We start from the raw sequence: 23,087 nt of genomic DNA, 5'->3' as shown, positions 1-23,087 counted from the left end.
AAAAATTTGAAAGATTTACATAAATCGATTTAAAATATTTTTATACGTCAAAATACGTCCAAATTCAGTCGTTTAATACGCTGTAACTTCGTTAGTTTGACTCTAATTGACTCAATTTTTGTAAACAATATTCTCGACATATTGGTCTTTAAAATTTTTTTTTTTAAATGCAAAAGAATAATTTTTAACCCTACAACCTTCCAGGGAGTGTGCCAAAAGAATTTATGAAATTCCTCGTTTATCACGCTGTTATATAAATAAAATTGAAATATAAGTTCATTAAATGTGGGCAACATAAATATCTTTATTTATGTAATCGTAAAAATAAAATAGTAGATTTAGAGTTGGCAAGAAAATGTTTGTATTGTACTCAAAATTAGTGACCTAAATGAACTCAGGTAGCAGTAGGTTGGGTCATAACTGAAACAGATAGTTCATTAAGGCACCAGATATCCTACGGAAGTTCCTCGTAAAGCTCGCAGCTCTCGTAAATGTAGTTGTTTCTTGCCGGAAGGGGTAGAGGATAATCAGAGGACGGCGGGACGGATGGAGCCCTGTCCCTCGGTGGATAGATGTACTTAATGGACTCCGTGAAGCGGTGATTCGCTTGCTCGAGGTATCGGTGATAGGCGGTCACGTATTCATTGTTGTCTAGAGTGGAAATCGGACCCCTGCAGGAACAAATAATGATTAATAACTTTTAAGAAAGCGGTTAACATTAATTAATCTAATATTCTAGTGATCTTTAAATAATTTAATGAATATGATTATCCCATGTCAATGACTCAAGACTTACCCTACATTTTCGTACACGTCCTTCTCAAATTTTCTGGGAATCAGGACAGCCGCGTTCGACTCCCGTCGCTTTGCCCCTTTTATCAGGGAGGGCTTCAATCGCAGTGTTCCGTAAACAATAATCATCCCGAGGAGGCTGCCCACCAAAAGGAGACCCACTCCCAATCCAATGACCAGTCCACTGTGGTCCTCGAACCAGGTCGCTTTTGCCGAGACCACACACCTCATGGTCTTATGGGAACAGCAGTTAAACGAGGAAGTGAAGTTTTCCCCCAAAACTACGCAGAAATAAGTGGGCGTAATGCACTCCGATTCGCAGATCTCCACTAAAATATTGTCATTGCATTCCTCCTGATTCACAGTTCCATTTGTCAGGTTGGATGAAAACCGATTGCACACGAGTTCTTCGCAAGATTCCCTATCACAAGTCGGGGGTGGTGGACTTGTTGGCCCAATTGTTGTTTCTTCAGTGGATGGTTGCATAAATTCAGTTGTTGATGTTGTTGCAGAAGATCCCTGTAATTCTGGATCTAAGTGTTTTGCAATCTGGACAGTGGAAGCTTCCGTTTCCCTTAAATCTGATTGACGGGACATTTGAAGCCTGATCGGTAGAAAATCCCATTTGATTTCGATTAGGCCACAGCCTTCAAGAACCAGTTTCTCCAAGGCAGGAAGATTTTCAAAGTTGGTATCACTAAGTGTCCCTCCCAAGTTGGTTTCACTCAAATCTAAATATATCAATTGGGTAAAGTTTCCGGAACCCAAGAAGTCACTAATAGCATATGTTTCTGAGGAGTTCCGTTGATGTATCCTGGCGTTGATTAAGGTATAAGCCACTGAAGAAAGAAATCCAAAGGGCCTGAAAGAGTTGTTATCATTAACAAGGGTAAAGTTCTGAAGTGTTTGAAGTCCTTGTAAGGCTGCTTCTGTTAGATTTTCCAGTTCCACATTGATAAGTTGTAAGCTTAGCAAGTTGTGGGTGCTGTTTTGGTCAAAAGTTCCATCGGCTATATAAGCTATAGAGCATTTTTCGATTGTCAAGCTTTGCAGTTCACAACTTTCGAAGAAAACACTCCTTTCCAAAGTGTTGTTTTTAAATTCGGTATTAGATATAAGGAGCGATGTGTCGCAGATTTCTTGGGATATTGCGTTGATGTCAAGCGACTGGAGTTCACTTTCCTCATTGGTTACTGCCGAGGTTATTTTGTCATCGTTGTCCGAGAAATCAACGTTTACCAGGATCAGCAGAAGCGCAAAAGAAAAAACGGCCGGAAGGATGATGTATTTTAGCCATCGCATTCGACGTGGCTGATACAGCCGCTCCGGTTTCTTTGTCCTTTCCTCGTTCACCAAATCGAAGGACTTGGACTTGAACATCCTACACTATATACTATGTACTCTGTGTATAGAAGTGCTCGCACCTGCCACGCCAAAATCGAACTGATTGCTCACCTATTTGCATAATTTCATTAGGCGAATTAGTTCCGCCTATTATCTGATAATGGTTTATTCCCCGGCGATAAGATTGCCAGCCCTGCGACCACTGATGCCAACCAGATTCGGATAAGCAGAAGTTGCCTTTTTCCCAAATACAGTTTCAAATAGTTCGAATTTATCGCGATCGATAAGCTTTGATTTGATTCCAGCTTTGTTGATAAGCTAAATAAATTTTGAATTAACATGTTGTTGTTTCTCTTATGCGATCCTAAGCCGCAATGAATGATAAAAATGAATTCATAATTTAAAAGGAATCTATCTATAATTTATCCTTTGATACTTCTTAATTGTATTGTGAATGTAAATATAGTGTTAAAATTTTGAGGATTAAAATGTTATGCTTTTCAACCCGATGCATCTTATACTTTTAGTTCGATTTTTCTTTGTTTTAAATAAAAGAAACAGAAACGAATATGTTTATGTGATAAAAAAGACATCGAACATAAAAAACCTTGCTGATTTTAATTAAATGAATTATTTATTTAAAACAAAACTTTAATTCCGTATTTCTTTTATGCAATTTGAATTACTCCTCTTCGGCAGATGGTTGGGATTTTCGTGACGCTTTTGCAAATGTATTTTCGATCAGTTCTGCCCGTAGCATGCAAAGTATTTTAATTTCATTGTTAGTCAAATTGATGTCGCTCGGAATCATAAATTTCGTGGTAGCCAGCCATGCCCCTTCCGACTTCCATCTTCGCCCTGCCAATCCCGTGCCCATTTCCATCCCTATGCCCGATCTCATCCCAACACTTCTGGGTTGCCCTGTTCCGGCATCGACATCGACTTCCAAATCGACGGAGGACCGACCTGGCCACGCTTTATTATCTCCCCTCGGACGGCCTTTGTTCGCCGGCAACGCCGACTGCATTTCATTGAGCGTAATTCCGTTGCTAATGATTTTTGGCACACGTAGCGCTACTTTCGAAATTAATGCGCTATAAAACAGCAACATAAAGACCCGCCAAGACACTGAGAAATGGGCGCTGGGCGGATAGGAAATTGGCCTGCCAGCCGACGCAGAATTAAATGAAACTCTTGTTTCAATTGCTTTTTTGCAGTTGAGATACACTGAGAAAATGAATGGTAGAACTTATGTATACAGCGTAGCTAGTCGTTTTATCGAGGGGTATGTAAATGCGTATTTTTTTGTGTTTGTTTTATAAGTTGAATTAAATTATCAAAGCATAAGCAAGACCTAAAGCCATACCCAATAAACAAATACTATAACATGTAATCTTAACTTTTCAAAATTATTTAGTAAATAATTTAAATCAATTATATTTTTAAAAATATTAAGCAATCGAGCGCATACTGAAAATGCTACAAAAGAAAGAACAAAAAATGAGCGATTGAAATACTTTAGTGATGCAGGTTAAGCAATACTTACTTCTCTGTATATTTTTTACTGGGAACTGTTTTCATTCATATTTTACCCGACAAATAAAATAAATTTTCTCTGTGCACCACAAACAGCCCCTTTGGGCAGGAAGTTGGCCACGTTTTGCCTTGCTGATAACAGAACCCACATGCGTTCGGATTTCGGTTAGGGCTTGCTCTTGGGTTCAGTTGGTTCGGGGTTCTGCGGTTTCGTTTTTTGCTCCGCATACATTTCCATATTAATTCCCCTGATTATGGCCTCGTCATCGTCGTCTGGGCTCCGTTCCCTGGCGTTTTTGTCCAGATCCAGATCCGAGTGCGAATATCCGAATGCAGACCACACTTCGGCGATGATGTTTCTGTTTCAGAATAATCTAAATCGGCATTATTTATGCATTCAGCTCTCGCATTCAGCACGACCACTTAGCGGTTCCACTTCAACGAGCCCACAGATACACAACTATGTATAGATGCTTTCGGGCATATAATATAATATGCATGGACGTTGCGTTTGCATTTTAATGGAGCTCGATTCCCTGGCCGAAAGAAGCGCACAAATAATAAATATTAATTTTGATAAACGATGATGCAGGCCAAGCGAAGTCAAATTTATGCAGCTACAGTCGCGCCTGTCAAGACTTTCATTGGGAAATCACTCATATTTTTGGCTGGTCTAATGGTACCATCCTCCTATTATTGTATCTACTTCCAAGGGCTTCTAAAAGCAGGATGACGATAACGCGAAAAACAAAAACTACGAACTTATCACTACTCATTTATCAGGCAAAGTTAATGGGCGTACACACTCGAGTATTTAATAAACAATGTTTTTGGGCTCCGAAAACACATACAAAAGATACAGAATCGACACGTCATTAGCTGTTGGCCGCGGTGCAATCACATCTCCAGGAAGTGGATGTCCACGGCGTGGTGGTCCACGTCCACGTGCGGGTGCAGCTGGAGGAACTTGACGTAGGCCAGGAAGGTGGTCCAGCACATGCTGAAGAAGGAGGTGAACACGACCTGGTTCCGCGCCGGCACGAAGGCGAAGTTCACCGTCTGCACGCAGGGCCAATAAATAACGCCCACCTTGTAGGCGTCCAGGAATTTATCGCTGACCTGGGAACGAGGCGGAGAGAGAGGGAGGGAAGGCGGGGGGGGTGAGTGCGGTGACATAAACTCCCAGCGGGCTGGGCGCACGGCGCTGGAAAATGCCAGCGCGGAAAATCGTAATTAAGTGCCGGCTGGCCAGCGGCGGCAGGAGGAGACTTTTAAAATTTTATTTATTGCTCGATTCCATCTCCCCTTTGCTGGGGCGCTAGACTGGGGCGTGGCATTTGGTTAATGCTGTTAATTAAAAGCCAACGCAGGGGTGCTTAAATTATCAGTTTAAGTGTATGTGTAAGCTATGGACAATGTAAGGAATTACCATTGCGGCAGAAGTCGAGCTGTTGCAATAAACTATTGATCGGCAACCATTGTCTGCACAATTCATTTTCCACTATCATGAAAGTCCGAATGTAAAGGCTTTGTCTTTGGATAATCTTATTTGAAAAAGAGCATATATTGAGGCAATTAAACTCTGAGAGCAACTCCTGTGCATATCAAATTGCAAAGCGAGTTGTCAATTGTTTTAATGCGTAGATAATAAATGCATCCTAACAAATAGTTTGCAACTCTTGCAGCTTTGAATTTTCAAGCAAGGTTTGTTTTAAGAATAACTCTTTATTTTCGTGAAAGCAAAGAAAATTAAATTTGTATTCAAACCTAAAGCAAATTAAAATTACCGAAAATGTTTGTTGTTTTGGAATGTGTGTGTGCTCTTAGTACGAAAAGGAAACTTTCTAAGTGAATTAGAAAAGGGCTGACTTCTGTCACAATGTTAAACCAGCCACAAAATGTGACTTATAATACAAATTGTAATTGTATAGTTTTCTTTAAAATATTCTTTTAAGATATGCGAATGCTAAGTTCCATGCTTCTCAGACCTCAAATGCTCATGCAGTCGATCGCATCAATTTACCTGCCTTGGAAGGCTCTCAGTCAAAGAACATTCGGCTGAAACCCATAGGCCAATGTCTTCATCAGACACGCACATAACTCTTTTACGGCCAAAACCAGAGCCGATCACATCGCTCAGTGAAGTCGGGCCATAGATCTCGGGAGAACGCATGCAAAGCAAATGAGACGACGCACGTTTGACACAAATATATGGTAAAACATTTACATTTATCAAGATAAATGGTTTCTAATGATATGGAAGTCAGACAGGCCAGGGGCCAGCCCGGCCAGTCGGCCCTGGAGCACAGTGCCCCAAAGTATCTCAAAGTGCGGCCGCAGAGCCCACAAATCAATGTTGACAACTCGAATCGGAGGACCAGACGCAGAAATCTGGAATGGACGGAGGTAGGCGACGGACAGGTGGTATTTATGCATGCTTACATTACGGCCTCAGTCCCAAATGCAGATTCATAGATACAGGTACAAAGACGGAGATACTGCTCGGCGACTGTCTGAATGTGTCGTGGGAAATGGATTTCCGAAATCGAATCGAATCCAACGCACCGAAGTGGATGCAAGAGGCCGATGTAATTGGAGACCCGATTTCCAATCTGGCTACAAATTTGGGTATTTTAACAGAAGCGGAATTCTTGGATTTAATTTGTTTAAATTAAATGGTCCAGTTAATATTGTAGTCCAATAGATAAATCTTATTCTATTTTTAAATCTTGGTGAAAAGAAAAATCAGACTAATTGGATTCCAACTCAAAGAAGCTCTGAAGAGAAACCCTAAAAATAATGATTTCATTGTTTTAACTCACTTAGCCCATTCAAATTTCATTGTAATGCCGGACATATCAAGGTTTCCTTATCTTTGAGAGTTATAGAAAAATTATATTGGTCCCTCAAAGGAATAAATGGTGTTCCCTAAATCCATGTTATGTATTTGCAAAGAATACAACATTTCTAAAAGAAATTATTTCTGCGTTGGCAGGACTCTACTCTTCATAGTTCCTAACACTGCCAAAAGGAAAGATGTTCTGTGAATGGGAACCCCGGAACTCATTAGAGCTCATATTCAGAGCGAATGACCTACCTCCCTCCTGGCGTCAGCGTACGAGTTGCCCTCCATCAAGGTCATGAAGAAGAGGAACGAGCTGATGGCCATGGGATCGTATGCGGTTTGCTCGGTGATCGCCTTGCAGAACGAGGACTTTATATCGGTCCTTGGCCACATAACGCCCGCCAGTCTGATCCACACGTATATGGTTGGCCCCATGAAAAAGAAGCCGAATAAACTGAACCTGGAGGGGAACAACTACTATAAGAATGGGGGCATTATCAAAAGATTCAGGACACCACCTGAGGCACTTCATCCAGTCGTACGTTCGGAATGTCTTCTTCTCGATCACGGTCTGTTCGATGAGGGATCCGCAGGGCCAGAGGGTTCCATATGATATCATGCCCCGGATCACTTTGTATTTGTTTGTGAAATTCACGAAGTTACGAAACATCTTCGACGCTCTCGTGTGATAATCTCGACGATTGTTAGTGCCAGTTCCACTTCCACTTCCACAAAAGTGCTATAAACACGCTGAAAGAGAAATTGTTTTTCGATCAGTACGATTATGGTTGGCTTCGCTTGGCTTGGCTCGATTCCCCCATGACTTAGCCACCTTGGTGCCATATTTGTCTTGGCGGATTTCACTTTTGCTAATATCTCGGTCTTACCTTATTTGACACACAAAAGGTGCTCAAAAATAATTCCCATTATAGCTTTTAGACACTAGTTACCAAATATATTCTATTCTGCTCAAATAAAACTATTGATCCATTTGAATACCCTTGTACTTTGTATTTTTAAGACATAACTAAAACGTATTTGTATTATTGTTATTTTTATGTCCATTCGTGTAAAACTGTATTTTTTTACACATTTTTAATGGTTATAAACTAATCATAAAGAACATATTTATATACTTGTCTAAATTTTCTTAATATTCACAATATTATATATTTACATATTTAGTTATTTGAATCATGGGATGGGAAGTATTAATCTTTTAGTTTTAAGTTTCGGAATTCGTTATTTTTGCACCCCTTTAGAAAAATTCTGCCGATGGAAGTGACCCGTTGTGCTTGCCCTCCGCAAGGGTTAACCCATTGTTGCCGGCTCTAGGGAGCCAGTTAAATGGATTTTCCTCTTGGAGTGTCAGAAGTAAAGCGCTGGCCAATTGCAAATAAGTGTCAACCATGGAGACACTTGCACAGCTGACACATTTGGGCTCCCGTCCGGCTGATGGATGGTTGGACGGCTAAAAGGTGGGTAGGAAATGGGTAGAAGGCGGGGGGCCCGCAATCCAGTAACACATGTCGAGTATTATTATCGGGGAGCGAACTACAAACGAAATACAAACATAATTTTAATTGCCAAGAATGTCTCTAGCCAAACAAATGTCGAAATAATGTCGGGCCACGGCCAAAGATTTATCATATTCACTCGACTGTCATAAAAAGCAATTAGGCCCGGGCGAAAGATACAAGCCCGGCAGTCCCGAAATGTAATAAAAAAACAACAAAATCCGGCAAAGGGGCGCAAGAGAAAGAAGAAAGAAACGATGTGTGATTTGAAGTGGTTTCTGGTTTTCAGTTTCGCTTAATGAGTGTGCGGCACAAAAAGTCGCTCCGAGGGAAGCGATTAAAGATCCACGTCGAATGCGGCACGTCGGGGTTGCTATTGTAGCTGCTGGTTCTGGTGCTGCACCCAAAAAACATTCGGACGAAGTATTCAAAGAGACTCATAGATACCCGCTATTCAACGCCCTATAATTTAATTATTTGCAGACATCAAATCATAGAAGGCAGTCGAGGATTTGAAAAGAAATTCATATGAAATGTGTATTTTCCCTAGTATAGCATACATCTACGATCTATATTTTGAATAGAATATTGGTTCTTAATATTTTTTATATAAACAAGAGAACTAAGAACTAACATCTTTATTTACAGGATGATCTTAACTAGTTAGTTGGTTTGTGTGATTTTTCAACTAGAAGATTTATAATGATTTTTCCATCAGTTCTTATGGTTGTGAGAAAACTATAGATCAACTACTTCAATCCAATTTAATCACTTATTTTATGTATTCCTTTATCCACATTTTCTTTGTTTTGGCTTCCCCTATTAAGAACTAATTTTTTTGAGTGTGGCGTTGGCGTTGTAATTAGTATGCCCGCACACACGCCAACAAGCCCATCGAAATAGAAGCGGAAGCGGGTGTCCCGCGAACAGTTGGCCTTTGGGACGGGCAGGTCCGCTGTGAAGGGCACTCGTCAGCAAAAACACAGAAGGAGCGATACGATCCACGTTCCGTTCTGAAAACGAGCGACCTGCCGATTGAGGCGGTGTGAAAAGTCCACCTCGTGGCAACTGGCCCTTGTTGATGCCGTCTGTTGCATATTTTCACAAGTAATTAACATGTACACGACGTTGTCCTTGTTCGGAGCCAGGGATCCGAGAATGTGGCATGGTGTGTGTGGCAGCAACTGTCCAAACAGGCCGCCCGCTGTTGTTCATCAGCTGAGGCACGGCAAAACGCTGCCTCCACATTAATTTGCATTATTTTCACATTTAAATTTTAAATGAGTGCAGCCTGCTGAAGTTGCACTTTGCCGCCGAGGAGAACAGGTGGACCCGCCTCGAAAAAGGCGTCCAATCGAGGAGGAAGTTGGTTACGTGACTTTCCACATTTCTGTTCTAATGGTTTTCAATGGCAACCAACGGCTTTCGACCTAATTGAACCCAATCTGTGCTTAGCGTTAATTTCATCAGCATTAAAATAAAGACCAAATTGGTTTAGCTATAATTTAGGAGAATAATTTAGTTGTATATCGTAAGGTTTCATTTATTTTTAAAAACTTAACACTTTTTGAGTAAAGTAGATCCTAAAGCAAACAAACTTTAATCTTTTAAACTCTAGAAAATCAGTTAAGTTTAATAACAAGGTTTCTGCGGAACTTAAACCACCAAGAGATGCTAGAAAAATCTGTCCTTTCCAACGGTTCGTAGTTCACGGGCGGAAAACTAATTTGCTGGCCATGGTGCTGCCCCCATTTAGCCCATTTAGCTCGCAGTTGATGATAAATTTTGCAATGCGGCCCCGGGCGAATGTGCAATAAAATGCTCCCCATGCCGCACACAGCAACAAACGTTGCAACATAAATTAAAGCGCAAAATGTTTATTTGCGCCGCGGAGCGCAGGAGGGAAATCGGGAGAAAGGGGAACACTTGCCGGCTGTTTCCTGCGCAACATTTGCATTTTGACGCCGTTTTACGCATGATGTGCACTGCTCCGGCCACTCGGCTTATCAGCCCAGAGAAATCAAACAGCCCCCAAGTCGGAGGAGTCGGAGAAGTCGGGGAGAAGTTGGAGATGTCGGAGGTGCGCCGATTCGGAGGAGATCCACTGCCCGCAGCATCTTGCAAAATTTTGTTTTAATTTCGCACTCTCGAAAAGTGGCAGCCGCCACTCGAACGGGCTTTTGATGTTGGCCAAGTGACTTGCCACGGTGCCACAGGGAGGGGGCATGGAGCCGAGAAAGAGACGGGGAACGGAGCCAGCTGCTGGTGGATCTCAGCAAGGGAATGGCAACTGAAAATCCCCTCCCACCCCTCAAAAACTCCCCTGCAATGCCGCCGAATAAAATGAAGATGCAATTGCCAGCCAGTCGCCACCTTTAACTGCGATTTAAGGTGTTCGCTTGCAAAAGTAAATTAAATTTGTTTAATTGGAAATTCCTATTATACAAGTTAACTGTAACGGCCTAGATAGGAAAATGATTTCCCACACAAGCACTCTCTGTAGAAGATCTATATTCAAAAACCGCTTTTGAAATAAAAAGCCACTTGCAGTATGGATTGATTGGCGATAGCACGATATTTTTTTCCTCTACTAATTAAATACCCATTTCCGGCCAATCAAAAGACTTTTTTGCTTTCTCTGCTTTCCACTTTTTCGATTGATTACAATTTCAATGCCCCATTGCAACGAAAATTCTTCACACTTGGCTGTTTTTCTTTCTGGATGTTAATTTAATGGGGGCCTACATCAAAGGGCATTGCCTAAGAAAGAAACGCAGCTAATTGTATCTGTATCTGTGTCTGAAACAGGGTCTGTATCTGTATCTGTACCAATAGCTATATCGACGAAGGTGCGAGTTTTGATTGCATTCGCTCTGTCAAGCACACGGACACAAGGGCGCTTTATTTGATTTCGAGTTATGTAGTATTTTAGTGGGCTCCTCCGACTCTCCCCTTCTGGTTCTTCTGCCTTTTGTTTATTGAACTTTGGCTGACTGATAGCGGGCGGGAAAGGGGGGGCAGGGGGTTACATATGATGGTGCTATAGTTTTTCCGAGCATATTGAAACATGTGTATTTTTACCGCCTCATGCGGGCTGTTTGTTCTCAGCGCCCTGCACCATGATTTGATTTATTTGTACACAACTTTATGATATTTACATGTCTGCAGCTGAAGGGGGCGTGGCGGGACGATGAGGGGCGTGGCAGGAGCACCACATGCACTCGATGCCATAACTGTAAATAAATACTGGGTTCAGCGAGTGCGTTTGGGACCTTCCCCTTTTCCCGCTGATTGCGGGGGGTTAGTTATTAGATTTTCGTCTGCAGGAGGCATTGATTGCCAGGTCGGAAATGTCGGAAAATTTTAATGCTTACCTTCACTTGCATATCGGTGGCAATGAAGCTTACAATATTTGCAAACCTATCCTTTGCTCAGCTAGCGTTTTAAATTCAGTTTTATTCTGGAGTGAGCATCTGTGAGTATTTATTTTACTGGTTTTAACAGTGTTTTTTTTCTCTGTTGAAACTTTTCAGATGAGGCACATAATTTTTTTAGGATACATTATATTAGATAGTTGGGATGCTAATTTTTTTGCTCTCGAAGTTTGCTTGTATAGGTTTTTTGAGCTTTGGATAGCATTTATCTTTAAAAGGAAAATATATCTCTCTGACTGTAAGGAGTTTAACTGAATCTGAAGGATAAAACCAATACCTTTACTGTCTGTTCTGTGAATCTACTGTACTACTGACCCATTAAAGTCAGGTATCAAAGTATCTGTATTTAATAATTACTCCAAGATACTTTCTACATTGAGCTTCGGACCCTTTAAAGGCAGAGGAACCTAACAGCTCTTCAATACCAGGACAGCAAGATTCGAGTTCTGCAACCACGCGACTTTAATCGCAAAGTAATTCAAGCCAGTGTGCGGCGGTAGTCCATCCTGTGGCTCGTTATTACTCTGCTCAAGCTTCTGGGCCAGACAACTTCCTCCATTCGCGCTTACAAGCGATTCGTAAACTGCAGTAATTACCCTCCATTTGGGATGGGCGGCTAATGGCGCCGATCCCGACTCAGATCCCTATCCCGATCCCGACTGCGAGCCCAATCAAGTGCAATCATCGGGGAGCCCTCCTCCTCCAGACGGCACTATCTATCGCTGCTCATCGGCAGTTCTTCGGGGGCTGAGCTCCGGCCATTATCAATTCATGGCCCGTCATAATTAATAAGGCTCGGGTGGAAATTGGAGGGGAAACCCAACAGCCAACACGCAAGACGGCAATCAGTTGGCATTGTGTCGGGTCTTCGGATGTGGGATGTGGTATATGGGATATGGGATATGGGTTATGGGTTATGGGTTATGGAACCTGGTTCCGATGAGGTCTGGGTGCGACCTTATCGGGCAACAGCTGCCGTTCCAATAAAAGCGATCTCCCCCTTCCGATTGCAGTTCTTTTGGCGATGTTTGCCGTTTGCTGTTTGCTGTTTGCTCAAGCGCTCCTGGGCCAATTACAGCTTCCTGTTGTGCGAATATCCTTCGTTCCCCTGCTCCCTTTTCTTTCTACACGGGAAAAAACGAGAGACCAAGGTTCTGAAACAGGACTTGCATTTTAATTTATGTTCTCTGTGATTACCCTTCAGCGATTCAAGATGCATGATAAAGAAGAGAACCTAAAAACTGTTTCTGGAGAACTTTATTTCAAGTGCTGTTCTCGGAAATATTAAATAATCTTCCCCAGAGGATCCATACTTTTCTCGCCGTGCTCGAGTCTGGTTTTTTAACCCACCTACGACCCCTTCCCTTTGCCATAATGAAAACATCACACACGCTCAATTTCAAGTGTCGAAACGTCTGACAGCTGAAATAATAGAATGGAAATGGGTGCGTAGCTCCCTCTCCGTTTTTTAGCCATCCCTCGGGGCCCAGCGGCAACTAAAGTTTCAAAATAAACAACGCTGGCTAACATTTATGAAATCATTTTCGCATTAAAATTCGAGGCCCAGGCAGATAAAAAACGAAAAACACAAACTACAGCGGCACACATGCTGGCCGAGAAGCGAAAACAATTGCAATTGCAGGCAATTTGCTTGATTTTCTCATTTCCAATTTTTATTGTTTTCCTTGAGGCAGCAGGAGGGTGAATTTTGAAACCCGGCCGAGCGTGCCGGGAACAAGGGAATCCAATTTCGAAGAATTTGATTGTCAACCGAAATAACGAGGAGGCCCATAAAGTGAGATGGGAAAAGCGGGAAGACTCTTCCGCAGTGCTGTCAATTTGGCTGTTTTCCAAAGGCATCTGGTGATTTCAAAAGGCTGGCAAAAAGCATGAAAACTTTTTGATTTCGGGAGTGCTAAGCACTTGGAACCATATTGATGTATTTCAGGAAAAAAGAAATGGTAGTAAATGTTATTAAGCTACAGAAACAAAGGGTTTGGCCAGGTCAGTATACATTTGAGATTAAAGATACACATTTATGACTGTTTGTAATCCCTATTTTCGGTATCTTCTTTTCCTTGCGGACCACACTGAGAGTTACACAAAAGGTCAGGCAGTCCGAAAGGACGACAGATTGCCAGGGAGGCCATTGAAATTAGAGGCGGCGAAGCCGCTCGAGTTCATCGAGTTCATAAATACTTGTATTGCCCATCCGACGCACAAGTGTCAATTGCAGCTGACACGACAACGGCCAGTTCTCAGTTATTAGTTGGCCATCAAGCGTGTATGACACTTTAGACGGCTTTTGTTTCTGTGTCTGTTTCTCTCCCTGTCTCCCCCCTCTCCCCGTCTCTTTCTAGACAGTTTGCTCTGACAGTTGGGCCAAATTGACGTTTGGTGTTCGCGGCCGCCAGGGAACGGAATGGATGCAGGGTGGGCAAATGTGTCGCAGCTGAGTGCGAAAAACAATAAGTTCTAAATTGCTAGTCAACGAAATCAAGAAAATATCAAAGACTCTAAGTCTGGATACCACCTACACACCTCTCACCGTTTGTGGCAAATCACAAGGTGAATGAAAAGTATGTGGGCCAAATTCAGTATTTGGTTTCCCGATATCCAGTTCTATTTTCGATATGCAACTAAGAGCTCTTAGTACCAAGTGATTGGATAGGTGGAGCGATAGCATATCTTAGGTATCCTCATATCGATGGCCCAATTCGATAAGGGATATGTCTAAGCAATGTGCATAAGGCACTCGGAATAAATTCCTCAGAGGTTTAAGGCCAGGGAGTTATGTCAACCGCACTTGGAGAATATTTGACACCGTTTCAAACACTCCTATTCCCCACCCACCCCCGAATATGTAGGTTCCTCCACCTCAGAGGAACCACCACCGCATCGATTCCCGGCAATCGGTTTATCGGAATCCTCGGATCGAGGGGCAGCGCCTACGTTAGGTGCAAACCCCGCGGGGTTACGTTGAACCCAGAAAGACAGTAAAAAGCTGTGCCCAAATTTAGCGCCCGGTTCAGTGCACTTGGCTTGTTTGTGTTCGCGTGTGTTTCGCCTAGGAAAATAAAAATAAAAATAAATAAATGCCGACACAACTGTCAATTATGGTCGTAGTGCTCGTGGGATCGACTCCGACTGAGGCCATACATCCACGTCCGCGTCCACGACAGCGAAGGAAACAATAGATAGATGCGAGTATGTAGATATTTTATACAAACAGCAGCAGTTCAATTTGTTGATTCGCCTCCCGCTCGGCGGGCTTGGATTTCGATTGATGGCAACGTAGGACGCGGACGAGGAAGCGGACAGGGACGGGAACACGGACACCCATTGACAGAGCCATATGCGGTGCACAACTAAGTCCGTGCACTGAGCGAAATTGGGGCAGACTGAGCGGTAATCATACGCTCAGGATTGGCCACAGCAAATTACTATTCCTAATGCATATTTGCTTGTATTTCGTAGCTTTTTAAACAATGTATGTGTATAATTTTTATTACGTGAAATAAAATTCGCATTCTGATTCTAGACAATATTAACGTAAGATCTATAAAGGTCAGAACAACTTCTAAATTTTTGAAGTTCATACAAAATATTGTAACTGAAGAACTATAATAAATAGTAACATATCCTGTGGGCAAACTTAATTAGCCTAGCTTGCGCTTTACCAATAGTTTCTTGCAGTGCAGGTACATACGAAAATGTGGAATGCAACGTCAAAGTCATTTGTCACGCGCCGGGAACGCCAACAACCACGGGCGATGTCAATGAGCGAACAATGAACCGGGCGGCAAACAAACCCCCCTCCGCCCTGCCAAGGCCCCTCGGAACCCCCTTCCGCAGCCCCTGGCACCTTTGCACTGCACCACCGAACTGCCGTCGAACCTGAACCGCACAAAAATAAAAATTGAGCACACACTAAATCAACAATTACAAGATAAGCGAGCGGCCAATGGCGAGCCCGATCCACTGCGAGTTTCAAAGAGTTCGAGCCATCTGCGTTTAAATGTCACCCACCGAAGGCTCTACACACTTCCGCAATTATCTGCGATGTCCCATTGAGTGCGGCGATCTATGCCGCCCCTTTTTAGTTCGTCATCAAATCAGTGGGACGGAGGCGGGGGAAAGGGTGCAGCTCTGGGCAGCGAACCCCGAAATCGCCTCTGTCAGAATCCCAAGCAGAGGCGGTTTCTGGTTTTCAGGGGGGTTTTACAGAGGGATCTAACGACATTCTCAAAAAAGTACAAAAATGTAGACTGATTACCCGAATCCTTTACCCAATTATTACCGTTCCGGAAGTGTGCTCCCCTCAGAAACCCCTCTCGTCACGCCACTGATCAAATGAACCAGCCATCCATCCACGAGCAACTCCAGGCAGTTTGTAATTTCATGCACTTAAACTCGCATTATGTTCCTCACTCCCCAATTTTTTTGCTGCGTTCTGTTAATTCGGCTGTTCGGCTGTTTGTCTGATTTTCTTTTTTCCCATTTGGCCTTATTGTTTTTTCCAGGTCCGTGTCTTTTTCGGTACGTCATCGTTTCCTTGTTTCGTTTTGATCTCTCGCCTGGAAACCTTGGGCTTGTATTTATGTTTTTCGAACACCCCTGTGCAATTTGAGCTGTAGTCATTACCCGGGCACTGGGTGAAAGGGAAGGGAACGGAAAGGGGAGGGGCTAACCAACTGCGTGCCGTGTTCGTAATTACACTGATGGCGCGCAGAGTCCGGACTTTGTCTGCTGGGTCTCCCAAATTATAAGTATGGGCAGTCGGTGCATTTACCCGCCTTCCGATCCCGATCCCTATCCCTATCCCAATCCCGATCCCCATCCCCAACCCTTTCCCGTTTCCGCTCCTCAACTGCGTTGCAAGTTCGTTATGTGGGTTATCTGGTCGGGGTCACTCACTGTTATTAACTGCTTATCAATGGAGCAGCTTAAGGGTCTTCGGCATTCGCTCCTAATGAGTCGGGCGAACCTGAAACTGATGGGTCTAACGATAATGATAACGAAATGTAATCATTAAAAGCTGCCTTAATCACAGTGGGGAACATCTTGCCATCCGGGGGATGGATCGATTTATTTATTTATTAATATTATTACTATTATTAAAAATAAGGTTCAATAAGCGTTTGTTTGTTTAACCTGAGTTAAGCTTTGAACAAAGTTTAAATTTAGATTTAATCAAAGATACACATAATGACAATCTAGACATTATTTATAAAGTAATTTAAAATGATTTTATTTCTTAAGAAGATCTGATTTGTTATACTTTCATCGGTTATATTTTGAAGGTTTAATTAATACACCCCACAGACTCACTTTGATGTCTTCCCGAGCGCACACAGTTCTCCCGTACACCCCGAAATATCCGCTCGAGGTGACCCATTTCGGTCGCACAGTGCCTGCCATTTAGCATTCACCATTTGCCATTCAGCATTGTGCCAGCTTAACCTCATTTCGAAGGCAAATGCTAAAGAATTACATTAAACCCCGAGTGGCAAGCCGAAATGCAAACGCAAAATCAAAGAAAAGAAAATTAACATGAAGTGGGTTGCGAAAGGGGGACTGACTGCGGCCGTCCGGCGGAAAATGCCGGGGGCGATGAGAAATTTTGGCAAAGAGTCGGGCACGTGCTTATAGCGCAGAAATTTGGAAACTTTTCTGTTTCCTCGGAGACCAAAGAGACAGCTAGACGACGTGGACGTGACGGACCCAGACCGAAAAGCGGACCGACTGACGGACGGACAGACCGACGAACGGACAGACAGTCGAACGGACGGACAGGCGGACAGCCGACGTAATCATGAGGCAATTTCTTCTCGGCCTGCTGTCGACTGCATTTCGTAGTCAGCGTTTCTTGGCCCCTTTTGTGGGCCAACTCGACTTCAGTCAACTCACTCCCAAATTAACCCCGGACAGCTGATTTTGAGTGACCCACTAGAGGAGCTTCCGCCCACTTATGCCTCCGAAATACCAATGTTTTCCTTGGCCTTTCCTTCGCCCAATAAATCATGCGGCACATTGTGTCTTCTCTTTTTTCTCCTACTGTCGCACATTTGCCTTCGGTTCCGAATCGCTGGTTTGGCATACGCAATTTAAATAAAAAATTAGCGCATATTCTGCGTTTCCTGAGCAAGTGTGCAAATACCATACAAAGTTGTACGAGTGCACAGAGGAAAAATGTTGGCTATTATCGAAGTTCACTAATCGAGAGAGTCTCACCGACTCAACTTATCTCTCGGCGCATTTTTCCCGGTGCATATGGTATGGCGAACCCCATGTGATGTGTAGATTCATTCAATTTATTACTTGGCATATTTTTTGCCGCCGCTTTGTTTTTGCTGCTGCCTCAAATAAATAATGCCCGGAGCTGTGCAAGCGGGTCGATTAATATAAATCAACGCCTGGCGGTGTCGTCCGAGGGAAGTTTCGAGGGAAATAGGTGGAGCGGGGCGGTGGAAATGGGTGCCTCGCCTGCCGACTTTTCCTTTGTGGCTTTAATGAAAGTAATTTATTAAGTAATTTCTAAGCTTTTAGTCGTGACGCTTGCTGTTGAGAGTTTAATTAATTGGTTTTCATATTAAACGACCCGACCAGGCCCCGATGAATTATGTATGAGAAGGTAAGTAGCAATCGATATTGAGATTGCGATTCAATGTTGCACAACGCCGGACAGGGAAAAGCCCAATTGCCCGCCCTCCATGCACGATAAACGGATCGAAATCGGAAACTGTAATCCGCAGTGAAATGGATCTAATGGATTAATAAACATTCCGCAATAATTAATTCCCAGTTTTATGAGGGCCTTCATTCAAAATGCCCCACGTTCGCTTGAAAGCAGTGGGGAACTTTTGAATGGGTCCACTTGTTCTCAGGAAATCCAGTCGCTGGATTAAGTACGACCTCTGATTCATAAATTCGACTTTATTTATTATGGGATGTCAGAGCTTAACGCCTACAGTGTGTTCGTCGCGAACGATTCAATTTTACATAGAATCGAAAAGAGAAAGCTTATATGCAAAACAAATCAAATTAATTATCAACGTATTTTGTGTAAATAATTACTGTCCAAAGATAAGTTGGCTTTTTTTTTTAAAACTATTATTTAACATAATTCTGTGTTTTAAAAAATAACTCCTATTTCAAGTTTGTTCCAAAATTATTAAAAACTTTTAACAAATTAACAGTATTAGGACCTAACCCTCTACTGCTGAACAAGATAGTTTGTACAAGCATGACGACTTGAAACGAACTTTATTTTGAGAGCTGAACTCCTCGGAGGGAAAAATTCAGTTAAAGTCAGCTAGGGGCTGCTTGGGAGCATTAGAGCAAAGTCGTTGCAAGAGTCGTCGTGGAAATTGCGACAATCTTGCCAGGGTCCATTGCCGATGGGGGCGAGGGGAACGGGGTTGTGCTTTGTGTGAGATACATTTGTATCTTTCGGTGCGGCGACTGCCACTGCAGCCACAACTAAGAGCCACCCAAACGGCGGCGGATGTGCGAGCACGAAACGTGCTTTCCGAATGGCCAAAACGAAAGCAGCCCAGACGGGCAGACAATGAAAAGTAAAGCCAAGAAAATAGACGAACGAAAAGCACAGGCAGAAAACTGCAACCGAAAATAAATAAAAATGTTTCGAGGAAAACTGTCAAGATTTGCATTTATCGTCGTTGGCGTCGTGGGCCAAGAAAATGCACATGCGATAAAAGTTGTTGCCATGGCTTTGCTATTGCCATTGCAACGTCTGGTTTCTGGTATCTGCTACTCGGTATCTTGTGTCTTGTGGATACGGGTAAGTGTATCTGTATCTGTATCTGCATTCGTATCTGTGCCTGGCCATAGATAGCTTAGTTGGCATTTGCTTAATTTGCATATCGCATTGGAGCGGCGTCTCAGCATAAAAATATTTGAGAATTTGCACTTTAATTGCACCTAAATCACCATCAGTTCGGACGGCATTAATTGACTCTGCAGATACAGACAGACTGATTGGTCTGGGTCGCCTGCACTCATTATGCGTTTGTTTCCTCTTAATTTAATTAGTCGGCGTTTTGCGGTTGTGCAATCCGCTGCTATTTGCATTTTCCAGTTCCCTAAAAAAGACCCCAGTCCAAAGCCCCAGTTTGCAGCTCAATAACAACGAGATTAAATAGAAATGCTTTATTTCCCTCGCTTTTCCCCGGCTTACCCCTTTCCCAAATTACCGTTGTTGCAGTTCAAACACGGGTTTATTGTGTGTGTTGGTTTTCCGCCAGCTTTGTGCGGAATCTGCCAATTGCTAAATAAATTAAATTTTTAGTTTCGGTCCCCCGAAATACATTGTTTATCGGACTAAATGTGGTCACAATAAATATAAATCCAGCGTTTACTGCTCACAAACTTCAATCACGCAAACAGTGACTGACTTTTGCAAACGAACTTTATTATGTCGCTAAACGTAATAAAGAACAAATAATGAAATCATAAATAAAATATAATTTTAATGCTTAGGCATAAATGTTTTTATTTCCTATTTAATCAACCCTTTGTTATGTGTGAAGGGAAAATATCTGCGTCCGGCGGGAAAGTCGCAACTAATTGACTGGAAAGTTGTCCGCCGTTTTCATTTTTCGGAATATTTCTGGAGTTTGGCTTGCGTAAGAACTGATAACTTTGCAAATATATGGTAAATTATACAGACAGCAGCCCGCAGAAAGAGTTGGAATTCCATTTGCGTTCAATCGTAATCGTGCATTTCTGACAAATTCAAATGCGCAGAAACTCCTGCTCGTTCCACCCGAAAGCCTCAATTTATTCGGTTTACAATTCAATTTAAATGTAATTTCCCTTTTTGCTAAATTACAAATGCCGGCACAGGCAAACAGAGCGAGAGAGACGGATGCCGAGTGTGCGAGGGGGACAGCCTCTGTCGGCTGTCGCATTCCTGAACGCAGTGCCACGCCCACTCACGCACGCACACACACACACACTCGGTGGGGCTGCAAAACACATGTAAATGATAGTGCACGTCATAATATTTCATTTGACACACGGCTGAAAATCGTTTTACACTTTTGGCACAAATTGACGAAATAAATCATGTTTGCGACACGTGATTGGCGACCCGAGCAGAACGGCAGTTGGCTGCGTTTGGGGGTCCAACGGTCACGGGTTGCCAGTGTGGGGTTAAGGAAGGGCGAAAAAGCGAGCACGGAAAACGAGGTAAAGTATTCAGAAACACTCCACTTACTTTTCTGCTTATATCAAATTTAGCTAAAGAACTTCATTTCCATACAGTACCAACATTCGTTTGTCCTGTTTAGTTCTCCTCGAAACTGGAAAACTGTTACCTAACTGTTGGTAGAAAAATAAAATTGATTGGAAAATTCTTTGGCTTTTGTGTCCTTTTGCAATTTTCAGTTGTGAGTGGGAGCAAGTATTTCACCCATGGGATACACCATAATCGATTTTCTAAGCTTCACCTTCAGAATTCCACCTTCTATTCGGGCGAAAGAAAATAAATTATGTGTTTGCGCTTTCAAGGGGATTTACGCTGCGTTTTAATTCAATTTCGCTTGGCCATGCAACGTGGCGTATGCGCGATGTTTCATTGCCCACACACTCACCCGTATTCAAGTGATTTGTGCTTAAGAAAGCAGCAACGAAAGCAACAGTTCGGTGTAATATTGTTTTATAATTAAATTATGGCGGAATGCTTTTGACATTTTCGCCATTTCGTCGTTAACCGGTTGTTCGCGGCTGTTGACGGGATTATTCGGCGATTGGGTATTCGGCCAACAAGACAAACAAGACAGACAGACGCAAAAGGCCACGTTGATGGCGAATGATTGAATTGCGGCCTGCGTCAGTTCTTTTTACGTGCGAGAGTGTGCTTTTCAATTTGCGATCACAAAAATCAGCAAATTGCATTTCGATTGTGATTCGGGCTTGATGAATAGCCAGAATCGACTGTCGCGAATCGAAACCGAAGGGGGTCAATTATTTCGAGCGACTCGATTGAATTTCTAATGACTCAAAGGGGTATTAAATGCGCATTAAGCGGAGTCACATCGCCGGCTGGCTGCCCATGGGGCACACTCACTTATCGATGTTCAACTAACCACATTAGCCTAATGATTTCGCCGAGTTTCCCAGTCTGAGTCTGAGTCCCAGTCGCAGTCCCTCTTCCATTTCCATTCCCAGTTCGGGTCCAAGTCGAAGTCCCCATCATCATCATCATTGTCAGCACTTAAATGCAGGCTTCATTTGCTTAATTGCATGGCAAATGTTGCCGTGATTAATGTGACAGCGATTGGGACTGGAGCTTGGCGGGGAATGGGTCCGTGGCCTACGCACAACTCCCCAAAGACTCTCAAAAGCGGAAAACAGCTAAAGGTGGAAAAGGAGACAAGCAATCAACACAAACCTGTTCATTATCAATGCTTCGCGCTTGTGAATGAACTTGGCTGAAAATCGGAATAGACCGCTCTTTCATACACCAGAAATTAAAATGGCAATATTGTTTGTATACTGGATTCAATAAATTACTGCAGTCAATGAATTTGAAAGATTCTGCTTTCCATTTAAAAGACATCTACATGCTCATGACGTTAGTGTATTAAAAATATTTTTTTTTAAATTTAAAATAGTATACATATAGCTAAATGAAATGTCTTATTTATTTGTGAATCTTGTCTGCATTTTAAAGCAAAATAATATGTATTTCTCTGAGCACGGGCGCTACACTATATAATTTTTTGTTTAAGCTGCAGTGTTTCTGAGAGTGCGCCGAGTTGCAACCTCCTCTGCTGGTGCCACACACCCATTTCCCCCGTTCTTGTTGCCCCTAGATTAGCGGAAGCGAGAACATTCAGTGGCGATGTGGGGCAAGGCTTCTCTGCGGCGATGCCGATGTGACCCACTTGCGGCGAGTGACAGCCACAATCACATTGGGAACTGGGATCTGTGGACAGGGGGTGGTGAATGGGGGATGGGGAAAGGGGCACAGAAACCCATCCGGAAAACAGAGCCACATGCCACCTTGCCCCTCGATCGCCTGTCGACGCCTCAAGTTGCGTTGCGGGGGCCTATTTATAGATAAAGCGACTAAGTGGGCAAATTACTTCCGACAAATCGCAAATTTGAACTTTAAAATGCACGGTTATAAATAATCGACTGGCAATTAGCTGTTTGCCATTGCGATTCGCACTCAGAGGTCCGGGGGAAAGGCGCATTTCGACTTCGCAAGCCACTTATGCAAGCTGCCATCGTTTGTCATTACCCGATGATTTCCGCGAAAATTGCTCGCTCCCCGAGTCCTTAGCAATAATTTGTACGAAAAGCCGCGACGACTCGCGAGGCGTTTGGCTCAGCCAAGAAATAAAAACTAATTGCGGCGATTGCAAATTGCCAGATTTCAATGTCAATGGCGGCCAAAAGAGAGTGAGTTGCAGCGGATGGTCAGTAGCCAGTAGCCAGCGTCATCATCATTAGCGAGTGGCGACCGATTCTGCATCTCCGTGTTCCGCATCTCTCGGCGGAATGCATCTCTGCGGTTGCCAATCAATAATTTGCTCGGCGAATGCCTCCGCTGGCTGTAATTGTGTTCTGGCCTCTGTCTCTCTTTTT

At 43.1% G+C, this 23,087-nt stretch overlaps 2 protein-coding genes across 2 annotated transcripts; both read right to left on the bottom strand.

Annotated features, from left to right (window-relative positions):
• Positions 1 to 327: 327 nt before the first annotated feature.
• Positions 328 to 2,172, bottom strand: LOC108090095. The gene is made up of 2 exons (XM_017188596.1): positions 797 to 2,172; positions 328 to 671 (listed from the first exon to the last, which is right to left on the bottom strand). The coding sequence occupies exons 1-2, from the start codon at positions 2,170 to 2,172 to the stop codon at positions 455 to 457; spliced, it is 1,593 nt and encodes a 530-aa protein (XP_017044085.1). The 3' UTR covers positions 328 to 454.
• Positions 2,173 to 4,465: 2,293 nt separating this feature from the next.
• Positions 4,466 to 22,836, bottom strand: LOC108090242 (mpv17-like protein). The gene is made up of 4 exons (XM_017188840.2): positions 22,741 to 22,836; positions 7,036 to 7,267; positions 6,770 to 6,977; positions 4,466 to 4,791 (listed from the first exon to the last, which is right to left on the bottom strand). The coding sequence occupies exons 2-4, from the start codon at positions 7,185 to 7,187 to the stop codon at positions 4,570 to 4,572; spliced, it is 582 nt and encodes a 193-aa protein (XP_017044329.1). The 5' UTR covers positions 7,188 to 7,267; positions 22,741 to 22,836; the 3' UTR covers positions 4,466 to 4,569.
• Positions 22,837 to 23,087: the final 251 nt, after the last annotated feature.

Source organism: Drosophila ficusphila, unplaced genomic scaffold (genome assembly GCF_018152265.1).
Source record: "Drosophila ficusphila isolate 14025-0441.05 unplaced genomic scaffold, ASM1815226v1 contig_791, whole genome shotgun sequence".
Taxonomy (NCBI): Eukaryota; Metazoa; Arthropoda; class Insecta; order Diptera; family Drosophilidae; genus Drosophila; species Drosophila ficusphila.
This window is presented reverse-complemented; position numbering and strand designations above follow the sequence as displayed.